At 39.7% G+C, this 13148-nt stretch overlaps 1 protein-coding gene across 2 annotated transcripts in view; it reads left to right on the plus strand.

Moving 5' to 3' along the window:
* foxn1 (forkhead box N1) overlaps nt 1–13148 on the plus strand; it is a 33888-nt gene that overhangs the window by 17362 nt on the left and 3378 nt on the right. For both annotated transcript variants that reach the window (XM_057838972.1, XM_057838974.1), the window contains exons 3-8: nt 314–598; nt 887–982; nt 1093–1193; nt 3902–3998; nt 10799–11006; nt 11066–11491. In XM_057838972.1, coding sequence (XP_057694955.1) covers nt 314–598; nt 887–982; nt 1093–1193; nt 3902–3998; nt 10799–11006; nt 11066–11491 — 1213 coding nt within the window. The remainder of the gene's footprint in view (nt 1–313; nt 599–886; nt 983–1092; nt 1194–3901; nt 3999–10798; nt 11007–11065; nt 11492–13148) is intronic.

Here is a 13148-nt window from a genome sequence, read left to right on the forward strand (position 1 = left end):
GTGAACCAATGAATGTGTGAATCATAGTTTCCAGATAAAGCTGACAGACGGACGGACGGACGGACGGACAGACAGATTTCAGTGAATTATAGCATGATGTCACATTTCAAAATTTTCATAAAACAAACACGGTAAGTAGATGATTTTTCATATATTTTTTAGGAGAACGCTCAAGTTCAAAAGTTGATATGAAAGCGAAAAACCATCAGTTTAGGAGACTGCACCTATAAAAATTAGTTAAAAACCGCTGTACTGTAGCCCTAAATCAACATAACTTGTGTTCCTCATTGTCATGTAACATGTTACTCTACAGACAATTGAAACCCAACAAGATAGAAACCTGCTCACCTCAAGCCACACGCCTGTGAGCAGGAGGCACAGCACAGACGGGACGGTACAAGGCCCAGTGGAGTCTCGCTTCCACCCATATTTGCGACAGCTCAGTGAAAGTGCAGTGACAAATACAGTTTGTCTTCAGCGTGCCTCACCTCCCTTCAGTGGTCCTCAGCAGGTCGACAGCTCTCAAATGTTCCGTCTTACACTTGGATCAGACACCGAGGTGCAAACACAATGGGAGCAACATAACTACAATGTTCAGGTGACCAGAGGTTTATTTAATTCGTGTCTGTTCCCAAAATATATTGACTCATTTCACATATTTTAAATAACAAAAGGCATTCTGGAGTGAAACATAGACCTCAGTGTCAGTAAACAGTAGGTTAAAGGTCATACACAATATAATATAGAGCTAAAATACACATCTAAATAAATCAGATACTGACACAGATACCTCAAATAAAAAAAACACATCTTTGTCTGTATCCCCCTTATCATATATAGTAGAGAATGGGAGACTTGCAACAATGTAGTTTTCTGATCTCTCCAGTGTTCTTACTCTGAGCTACCAGTTGTGCCAGCTGAGACTCCTCAATCCCATTTTCAGTACTATCCATCCTACATGTCAACCAGCCCGAGACAAGAGGTAAACCTGGTGCAATCATTGATACCAGAATCAAAGGACGTGGAATTGTTGCGAATTAATTCAACAAAATATTATGAGCTGTTAATTTTGGCTCTTTATCTTCTTTTCAGGATGCAACAAGTCCGTATGCTAGTGAGAAGCATCTCTTGTCCCAAATTCATCAGAGGAACAACTTGCAGCCACTCTTCCCCAAGCCCATTTACTCATACAGGTGACAATTCATTCCTTGAAAATTTTAACATTTGGTTGACAACATACTATGTGAGCCCCAATTTATCAAAAATGTTCCACATTCATTTCCCATTTTATTCATGCAGTTTTTCATCAGTCTATTTTTTGAACTCCATTCATTTTATGATTGAATATGCCAATTATTTGAAAGTGCATATGACATGAAAAAAAAATCTTATTATTGGAATTAAAATCATAGTTTGATACGATTTAACTACATACAACAGTTTTGCAAAGCGCAGATAACGAGAAATGCGTCTTTAAATCTGCCATTTAGCTCCTCATTTCATTATAGCACTCTGGCGTCTCCATGAATGAGAAATTTCAGCGGATTTAACATTGAGCCCAATTGAGGAGGAAGCGTTTTTCCGCGATTCTGGTTCAAGTGTGGATTTTTCTAATGATATTGTTGATCCAGATGAAGTATGTGACATACAGCCGTATATGTTTGAGTCGTATTTGGAGGAGGAGGAAGATTCAGAACGAGAAAAAGGCGACAGAGACGGCAAACACGAGGATGATGAGAAGACCAGACTGCAAAATGTCATCATTGTTTTTATCTCTCTACTCCAATATTTTTACAGGCTGTTCTTTGTGTCTAACTATTTTTTCCCCGATTGCTGTATAAATTTTATGGTCATGACAAATAAAAGTCCTGTGCTGAATGGAATATGAAATATTAAAAATCCATTCATTCAGTACGAGAGGGTACGAGATTACTGTATAATGGTCAAAACGGCCAACTTCTTAAACCTCCTGAACGTATTTTTTTAGCCACCGGATTTTGTGATTTCCCTGCCCAAGCTTCGGAGACGGAGGGAAGAGCTTAAACAAAACAGGAGGCATGAGAGCAACGTGCTAACCTGAACTGAGCAGCTCTTCCAAGTCTCTTTCTCGCCTTTTGAAAATGAAAAATATCACACAAAACTATTCATGTCCCACACAGCGGCGAGGATGATTGTCTTCACCGAACAGCCAGCCCTCGGCAGGCAGGTAGTGCTCGTCGCCGGGGACGCAGAAGGGAATGAACGCTGAAAATAGCACATTCTCGGCGGGCACGCATAGTCTGGACACAATCAAAAACCGGAGACAAGAGCGTGAGGCTCCCCTAGCCCATGCCGAGGATAGTGCTCTCACAGTGGGTAAGGGAAGAGGACCGAGGGGGGCTGATGTCGGGACACGATCGAGAACCAGAGACAAGAGCGGGGGGCTCCCTGGGCCCAAAATGAGGCATGCTTTTGTCTGCCTGCGACCATGGTGTGCGACAAGCTGCCTGTCGGTGGCCGGGTGGCCTTCTCGGTGGACAGGGAGCATTGTCACCCACAAAATACAAGCCACCTCCTTATTAAAATGTTTGCCACGATCCCAGTATTTAACATAACATAAAGCACGTAGTTTACTCACTTAGTCATCCGTCCAGTGGTTGCGCCATTGTCATACTTTTTTTCCCGATTATTCGTGGTGAACAGCATCTTTTAGAAATCCACAAAGCCTTACACCACTCTCCCTGGTGTAGCAACAAAAGCCTGCAGCACATTAGGCTGGCGTGACGCAAAAAAAACAAAAAACAAAAACAAATTAATCCTCAAAATCAGCTGAATCCGCAGTCCTTCTGAATACGGTACTAATGACTCTATTGTTAAGATGGTTAGTCCGCGGACGTCACATTCGCCTAGTTGCTCAATCCGAGACCTTGGCCTGAAGTCTCTCATTTTCGTAGCGCGGGGTTAAAAAAATTGAATAAATATATCAATCGCTTCCACACGCACCCAAGCGGTCCATTTAATTCAGGAGCATAAAATACCGCGTGAAATATAAAAACAAACATGCTTTTTTTTGTGTCACAGACCCCTTAAGTGCCTTATTTTCAATTACGACTGACCTTCCATATTTTCTTTTCATACATTATGACCAAAAATTGTGTTTATATTACAATATTATGTTTACAGACATAAGTAAAAAAAAAAAAAAAAAAAAAAAGGCCCAGTCTTCCAAGAGTAGTTTAAACACGCTAAATGCCTTTCATGAGACAACAGTTTTAATACATCAGATACAGTAACAAATGATAGAAAAAGTGATAGAAGTGGACAGCTCTCTATGTAAAAACATCTACTATTTTAGTCCTATTTTAATCTTTTTTATAAGTGATTTTCCCCTCTTTCTAAATGTAATTTAATCATATTCTGGTAATCTTAACTGACAAAAAACTAAATTATAAAACTAAAGCTATACAACGTACAATCGCATCGCTTTTCACTGATCAATGATTCACTTCAATGAACGGTAACAGGTGAATGCTAAGCCAACCAACAGACCTTCCAGGAGGCAGGTTAACCATAATGGTCTAAGAGTGATTGCATTACTCATATGAAGTTACTCTCCCGCTTAATAAATATGCAAGGAAATACTTAGAATACCATTAACCTTGTTACTTTAAATGACAATTGTTCACAATAATTTTTCCAATAGTACATGCCAGGGTCATAATTTGGACAAAACTATTCCAACCCTGCTAGTGTTGTGTGTCTACTGAAGCCTATCCCAGCTCACTTCAGACCTGTGAGGCTTGTACCATGCATGCCACCCTAGAATGCCTCATGTTTTATTCCAAAATTAAGAGATGTGGCCATAATTTTGTACATATTTCTTATTTAGAAATACAATTATCCCTTCTTTCTGTCACTACAGCATTCTCATCTTCATGGCTCTGAAAAACAGCGAAACAGGAAGCCTGCCTGTCAGTGAGATCTACAGCTTCATGACTGAAAACTTCCCCTATTTTAAGGTACACCACTTCTGGTTGCACATGAAGACTACAGTTGTTTTTAAGGTCAATACTTTTTTTTAATTTAAATTTTTTAAATTATTATTATTAACGCAAGCAGGTTTAGATGGAGTTTCCCTTGTATGTCAGGTAGAGCTGTCTTAGCTGAACTTAAAATGTCAAAAAGGGAATTTCCAATCAGATCTCTAGTAACACACAATCAGAATGAGGACAAATAGAATATGAAATGAAGAAATCACGTTTATTTGAAAATGGACAGAAAATGCTTTATTGTGTGTTTGTAACATTTATAACTCACAGTAAAACAGTCATGACAATACTTTCCCACTGTTCACTATTTCATTAGCTCATGTTGTCTTTTCAGGATCCTGTTTTCCCAGTAAGTTGCCATTAAAAGACTACCTTTAGCCTTTGTCTTCTTTTTGACACTAATTATTCCATCATTATAATGATGAATGACGCACAAGCTTTTGATCATGACTGTGTGTAAAAGTATGCGGAGGCAATTTTAAGTTTATTGAGTTTTCCTCCGCAACCCTGAATACGGAGGCAGTTCACATGTTACATACTGTAAAGAGTCTTGTGTATTCAGAGAATTTATTACGATTGTACTGAACATTAGGTTTTTGGTTAAAATGTCAGGTGACTGAGCCTAAATAGCTTTAATTTCTTTTTTATCTTCCTTTTTTTTTTTTTAAAAAATACAGCTAAAGGTTTAGTTCTCAAACCTAAATGTACCTGCATTATATTGAGATTTAATCTTGGATGGGGTTAAAATATTTGCTTATGTGTGCAATTTGCAATACATGGCACATTTGGCGGTGTTCCAAGCAGCTGCCTGCCATTTTCATAAAACATACTGCAGGGCAAAAAAACATGACAGATAAGTGACATTATGTCAGGTGTATCTTTCATAGCTAGAACATTTATTACTACACGCGTTGAAATATTTGGACTTGAATAGAGTTATTAAGTGTACTGGGTCGCTGCAATCATTGAGTAATTTCTCAAAAAAGAAACAAACACAGAATCTAAATACTCCATAAGACCCCCCCCCCTCCCCCCCCCCCAAAAAAAAAAAAAAAAAGAAAGTGCAGAAACATCTTCATGCCATCCAAGTTAATTTGTTTTACAAGAATTGGCATGGTCAAAGTATTTTTTTTTCTGAATGTACAACAGAACTGTCATGTGAAAACACATTGTTCTCAGAACCACCTGATAAATGATCAACCTTGAATACTTTTTAATTGTCCCTTCTGGTAATGTTTCACCGTCTGCTAACCTTCACACAAGGTATGGAATCTATAGTGCTTAAAGACACACCTTGCAGCATTATAATTGTGGTAATCTTAGTTGCAAAGCTTGCAAGGAGAAGGAGGAACCTATACAATGGACTACGAAATACAGCTTCCGCAATCATTCTAAAAACACCTCCTTCTCCTCTCTTTTTATTTGGGATGGCCCTAGCAACAAGAGAGGTGCCAACCCCAAAGGGATGGGGAGCAAAGCGGGTGACACCTCTATGAATTTGGTTGGCTATGTGTATGCATGTAAGTGGGATTGATACATGTGTGTCAGCACATTCCAGCAAAGCAAAAACTGTCTTTGTTGTTGCCTCTTGCCCTTGGGAAGGCAAGATTCTTCAAGGCTTCTTCAGAAAAACATTCCCTTTTGTAAGCACAATAGGCAAAGCATTTCTTCATTGCAAGCAGCTATTGATTAGAGCAAATATATAATAAACATCTCAATAACTATCACATAGTATAGCATTTGGCAAGTAATAAATTGCAACAATATGATTTCTTAAATGTCCCAGACAGATTAGATCTCAATGTCGTTGGCTTGTCGTTGAAGGTGACCTGTGGAACCTTGGCCGGGTTAAACCGGTTAAAATGACAAAGCAGATTTGAAGATGTCTATAGTTATCAATCACTAAAATGTCTGTTTACTGCAATCAATCATGGAACATAATATTATAGCATTCAATACTTTATTGTGAGCCTTCGTTGGTAAAAGCAAATATTTAATAAGCATTTAGTAATTATCTTATCAGAAGCTATATGTGTTAGATTTTGTGTTGGCTCCCTCCTAGTGTGTCCCTGTGATTGCCCATTGATTTCACCTGTTGTACCTGCTCCTTGTGTATACTCCAACCTGCATCCTCCTGTGTCACCCATCTGTTCCTCGTTGTCTCGTTACCCCTGGTCTCTGTGAGTATATAAACTCCAAGTTTCTGTTCACTCCTTGTTGCGTCATTGTCAATGTCAATGTCAATGTCAAGTCCTGTCCTGTCCAAGCCCTCGTGTACCAGTCCCTCTGATTAAGTAAGTTTTGTTTGAACGTCTTTTTTATCCCCAGTCCTTTTGGTTGTACTTTGTGTTTTTGTTAGTTATTATTAATGTTTTTTTTTTTTTTTTTAAGTTCACCGTCACCTGCCTTGCTGCGTTTTTTTATTTCCCTGCATTTGGGTCCACACCACCTGCCTGCCCGCAATCCGTAACAATATGGAGTTTGTTACTTTTTTACTGCTGACTCCCAACTCAGGCCTAAAGCGTAACTGCAGCCTGTGTTAAGCTCGTGCATTGCACGCATGCTAGTACGAGTACATAAAGCAACGAGCGTTTGGCACATCAGATCAGCACAAGAAATGTAAAAAAAAAGCAAACGTGACTGTTTTCTCTTACTAGCGAGGCTCGAAAAGTCGGTTTGAAAAGTGTTTTGCCAAGCGGAGACTGGGCAGAATGGGCGCTGCTGCCGCTGTGAGGCGAGTTGACGTGCACAGCCACGTTTTTGCCCTGTGTTTGACCCGAACACTCTCTACTGGAGGGAGGAAAAGGGCTTTCTTGGGAAGTCTATAGACCCTACTCACCGACGTCACAGAATGACGTGTCGCTGTATCCGGTCGCCATATTGTCCGTCTCTGTTTAGCCCTATTCTCAATGGTTTCAATTAGTCGTTCAGTTTATAGAGCAATTCATGGAAGCCCCAGTGCTTTCAGACGCTGTAAACTCATTGGATGCGTTGCACAAAAGGCGTTCTGTGGAAAAGCTTCAGTCTATCCATTCGCCAGATCCATATTTGATGCCTAAATCGATATTTTTCGACCCGCGGTCTTCGCCCTCTCTGCCTGACATCTGCTGCCCTGATATCTACAACTATCTTGTCCACACAAAATCTGCATATTCTCACAAAAGTTTGAAAAACTTTAAGAGCAGCACTCTAAGCAACATTAGCCTGTGTGATTTCTAAAATGGCGACAATCAAAAAAAAAAAAAAAAAAAATTTGACTGCGATGGCCGACGCTTCAAGGATAGGTGGATATTGGACTATTTCTTCAATAAAACACGCAACAACTTTGTCTGCCTCATTTGCAAAGAGACAGTCGCTGTTTTCAAAGAGTTCGATGTGACGCGATAATATTACCGAACAGGACACGCTGACATGTACGACAACATTACAGGGAAGATACGCAGTGAGAAATTATAGCAACTTGAAGCTAGTTTAATTTCACAGCAGCAGTATTTCGCAAGAGCCCGAATGTTGAAAGAGAATGCCACAAAGGCGAGATTGTTGAAATTATGAATTAATGAAAAAAAAAATAAAGTAAATGTGACATACAGAAGGGCTTGCTAAAATTTGTTTAAATATAGTGTTCTATGTAAATCAGCCAAGGTCGCCCCCCGCATTTTTACCACACCAAATCTGGCCCCCTTTGCAAAAGGTTTGGACACACCTGTTTAACTGATGATCAGTAGACGAGGCCAGCTTCTTTCACTTGGTACTAGCTAAATATTATTCAAACTGTAATGATGGTGGAAGAAATAAGCATCTTGAATTTGAAACTGTATGTTGTCCGCGATTAGCCTCGCAATGATCTTAATTGTGGTTGTCAGCCCAAAACCCTCTAAATATATATTAAATGCATCTTACCATATATAAAATGACTACTACATAATCCGTGGTAATCGTTTGGAGCCCAGTTTTCTCATCGAATTGCAGCAGTCCATCTCGCTCTCCTCTCCGGGTCTCTCGGAATACGGTAAAACTTCCAGTCTCTCCGTCTATCGTCTCTGTTACTGCAACCAACCGCCACACACGCCTTCACCATTATGATTATTAATGTTAATGAGTAGAAAAACACGCCATAATAGGAGGAATTTACGTAACGGTAATTAGTGTTGCACCGGTACCATTTTTTGGGCCCGATACTGATTCAGATACCAGGCTGTGCAGTATCGGCTGATACCGATACCATTCCGATACCACTCTGTTTGCAAAAAAAAAAAAAACAACATATATATATATATATATATATGTGTGTGTGTGTGTGTGCGTATAACGGGTGCAACGATACAGTTAAGTCACGGTTCGGTACGATTTTCGATACAATTCAATACATTTAATGCTCTGAAACAGAAAATACAACTGTTATTATTATTATTATTATTATTATTTTTTTTTTTGCTAACAAGCAAAAATAACAGTGCCATCATATAAACAAGCATTTTAGTGCATAATATTTATGTGCTTACTTCTTACTGATCGAAGAAAAAATTTTGTATATAAGTGCTGAGAACAATTTTTACTGTTTGTAAAGTGGGTCACACTGTTGATTGCTGCAGCTCTCTTAGCAGCTATATTTAAACATCCTATTTGTGGTCCGAGTCCATCTGTAACATGTACTGAATTAACAGTATTTGCAGTATTATCTATAGTCACTGGTATGGGTTGATTTGGCCTGCTTAACTTCCATTCAGTCATGGCGGTTTCTATTTAATCAATGTAGTCTAAGGACTACGCGTCGCTCTGGGCTCACGCCGCTAATGGCATGGGATCCAACGTTGGACATCTAGGTTGCTATTTGATGATATCTAGTGTGCGCGCTGCGCCGCTTGAGTGTTTTCTGGCCACAGAAGTCACTTCTGCTCATTACTGCACAACACGATATTACAATTGACTTTCATAAACAGGATGAATTTGAATTACGGCACTCTTATTTGCCACTCATTGTTCATCATGAAACCATGAGTTTGCTGAGTCTCCCACGGTCTTAACCTTTCTGATCCTGTCGGTGCTACAACAGCAAGCGTTAGCTTATGCATGCTAATCGTTTGTGAATTCCATGTGAAATGAACAGCGTAACATCGCGGACATGCGTTGTAGAGTACATCCGCAATATTGAAGACGAAGGTGTAAATTACGTGTGGTAAATTCGAGACAAAGACATAGAAATGTAATGATTTGGGAAGTTAGCTCGCGTGGGGAGGACAGTATATTAGCGTTCAAATGATGCCAGTAGATGGTATCGACGCCCTAAAGGTTGGTGCTCGTCGATACCGATACCACCAATTCGGGCCGGATCGGCGCCCCCTGCCGATACTGGTATCGGTATCGGTGCAACTTTAGCGGTAATGCGTATACACGACAAGTAGACGGACAACATGGCGCGGAGGCGTGGTTGTGACGTCATGTGAGTAGGGTCTATAAGTTGAAATGTCAGGGCTCTTTGTACCCATCAGGGCAGTGTTGTAGCATTAATGGAGTAGTAATTTATTTTAAATTACCGTAATTTTCGGACTATAAGCCACTACTTTTTTCCCTCATTTTGAATCCCGCGGCTAAAAGTCCAGTGCGGTTTATTTGTTGATTTAGTTAGGTTAATAGGTAACACTTTGACAGCCGCGTCATAAGACTGTCATAATTATGAAATGACACCATCTTAGGCATTACTGAATGCTTATGTCATTAAGTGTTATCCGGAAAATCATGTCACTAACTCCATTTATGGCCAGCTTGGATCTTTTACATCCATTCAAAAGTGAGTTGCCGGGTAACACTAAGGGACATCTGTTATAAGCATTCATTAATGCTCATGACAATGTCATGTCATAATTATGATGGTGTTTTGACAGTCTTATGGCACCACTGTCAAATAAAATGTTACTAAATACCATAACTAGCAATTAATGAAACAACTGGAACAATAATTAGCACAGAACATGAATTTTGATTGTTATTTACATCTGTAGCGCTGCAATGCATGCTAGGAGGCATGTTGGATGACAACAGTGTTGACAGCAGGTGGCAGCAGAGGTTGCCTGTCTCCCCCAAGGGAGAAGTGATGGCCAAATGAAGCTTCCTGAAGCAATGAAGCTTTGTAGCCAATATATTCAAAGCTTCATGGCAGTTCATTTAGTCTTATGACATGGTTGTATGATGCTGCTGTCAAATAAAGTGTTACCGGTTAATATCGTTTGGTGTAAATATCCCATAATACAGTGAGGACAGATGCGGCTTATTGTCCAGTGCGGCTTATCTTTGAACAAATGCCGTTTTCATGCCAAATTTGGTGGATGGCGGCTTATAGTCAGGTGCGCCTTATAGTGCGAAAATTACAGTAATACTAAGAATAAGTATAGTACCCTTATGTCAAATAATATAAAAAATTTGTTGGGGACGAGAGATAATAACTTGGATAATACTTGGCAGTTGGTCAAATAGTTCCTATACGGGCAGCTATCATTTATGCACGTTGAAATTAATATAATGGTGTACTCGCAGGGTTTGTTAGATTATTGTTGTTTCATACAGTTTTATCTTATTTGGTTATCACTCTGTACTCACCATTGATATAGATTTGAATGATTGTTCCTGGTCAACAAAAAAGAGTAATTTAATGGAAAATAAGAGAAGTTACCGAACATCCAAATACTTTTCCCTCTCTGGTACCATGCAACACATTTATTATCTCCCCATCGGGCCCATCCCCCATTTTTTTTTTTTTTTTTTTTTAAATCTAGACAGCCCCTGATGGATGGAAAAACTCTGTGCGACACAACCTCTCCTTGAACAAGAGCTTTGAGAAGTTGGAAGGCAAACACACTAACTCCTCCCGGAAAGGTTGTCTGTGGGCTCTCAATCCGGCCAAGGTGGAGAAAATGCAGGAGGAGCTGCACAAGTGGCGCCGTAAGGACCCCATCAGTGTTCGCAGGAGCATGGCAAGACCAGGTAAGATGAAAAACTTAAAAGTCATGAACTGAAACCATCGTCTAGTTTATTTTCCACAGAAGACTTGGATCACCTACTTGGACAGATGCCCAAAAAGTTCAGGTCAACACCACCGTACACCAGATCTGCCAGTGTTTGTGATACTGTGGCGACTTCCTCTAGCCAATCACCTAGCAGAGCTTGCCGACATCCACAGTATTCATGCGCTCCTCCACTCTCACAGCAGTCCTGTTTGCTCTCCCTCAACAACACTCACTGCAGCGACTCATTGGCCCTGTACACACCACGTGACCCGCAGTGCACAACTGACCTCCACTCTGAGAGCATAAACTTCATTGAGACTGGGAAGCTGCCACCGGTCTACAATGTCACCCACCGGGATGACTTTAGTGTTGGTCAACGGAACCTGCAGGACTTGCATCTGGAGAAAGATATTTATAATGTCGATCTACTCAACCCTAGCCTGAATGAACTCCATTTGAAAGGTGGGTAGTACCAGAAGGAGGTAAAGTTCACAAACACATTTATTAGGGTTGGGTGAACACTGACCCGCAGGTTACACACCACTTCTAAAAGCTTAAACGTTTAAAGCACTATACAACGCCTAGTTTAGTATAAAAGATGTTCATGTGAAAGATGGTTCCTCAAAGTAGTGAAGTATGCAATTTGCACAGGCAAAAAATGATGTCGCTTACCAATGCAGCCATTTTGTGACGAGCGTGACGTCAGTCGTGCCACACATGTACAGCATAAAAACGCAGATACAGTGATCCCTCGCTTCTTCGCGCTGCAAACCTCAAAGTGCCCTCAGTCCATCGCAGATTGTTTTTCAGTTAAAGAAAAAAGTAAATAAAGATGATCCTTCCCGAACTGATCATGTAGTCTCCCTCTCCCTCCTGCTGCGCTTTGTTGGTCAGGCAGTGCACAGGAGTTGCTTATTAAAGTTAACGATGATTGACAGATGTTAAGGTGTGATGTTGCCACAAATGCTTGAAAGCCGAAACTTCAAAGTGCCGTGTGCATCAATCATCGTTTAACTTGTTAAACAGTTGCTGTGGCAACTCATTGTGTGTAAATGAGTAGCTTGAGCAGATTTGAGTGGACTCAAGCAATGAAGCAGTTATTAAAAACATTTTTCTACTTAATTATTGTTTAAAAATAATTCGGTGGGGCATTAACATGCTTAAAACTTATCATAGTTATTACATTTGAAGTGCTTAAAAGCATAGATTTAAAAAAAATAAAAAATAAAAAAATATATATTTGCGTGTGTGTGTATATATATGTATATGTCAAAAACTATCGGCCGATGATAGCTAAAAATGCATCCTCGGGTTTTGGTTTTGAAGATCGCAAGTTTACCATTCAATAGTGTGAAGAACCATTGTCCTTTTGTGATGACGTCATCACAACAGAGCAAGAAGCAACACGCTGGCTGACGCTATCTCAGCTCTATCACTGCCCACATGGCTTTGGAGTGAATAGAGAACCAACATGCAATGTGGTCTTCAAAACCGAAATGTAACATAATTTGTAATTTCACCTCATTTTGGTCACTCAAGTTGCTGGCGTATCAATCCCGTCAACACAAGCTGACAGATTGTTACACTTTTGTCCATGAATGATCATTGAAGTGATAAGAACAATTATACAATCACATGTACGTCTTTACATCATGCTGAATCCCTTTATGGGGATTCTGTGAGTTCCTCTGCTTTAATTTTGCAGTTTTAAATTTGTCTAAACACTGCTTACTTCAACCGTAATTCATGCTGTTTTTTCTCAACCGTAAGTCCGAGGCATAAATTGTCCAAGATGGCGTCGCTCAGGAAACTTGTCTATATTTAATCTAATATAATACTTTATATTATATTACTTATGTTTTATATGTACTGTATGTGTAGTAGATGGGTGAATCTGAAAAGATTAACATCAAAACGACCACATTTAACGAGAGCAATTTCCCACATTTACCCTGATCGATGCCCTCATTTTAAAGAGCATATGACATGAGAAAAGTCTTAAATGGCATTAGTATGTGAATTAGAATCATATTTTGAGACGATTCGACTATATACAACAATTTAGCAAAGCGCAGATGACGAGAAATTAGTCTTTTAATCTGCTGATTAGCCACACCTA

Source organism: Corythoichthys intestinalis, chromosome 6 (assembly GCF_030265065.1).
Source record: "Corythoichthys intestinalis isolate RoL2023-P3 chromosome 6, ASM3026506v1, whole genome shotgun sequence".
Classification (NCBI taxonomy): domain Eukaryota; kingdom Metazoa; phylum Chordata; class Actinopteri; order Syngnathiformes; family Syngnathidae; genus Corythoichthys; species Corythoichthys intestinalis.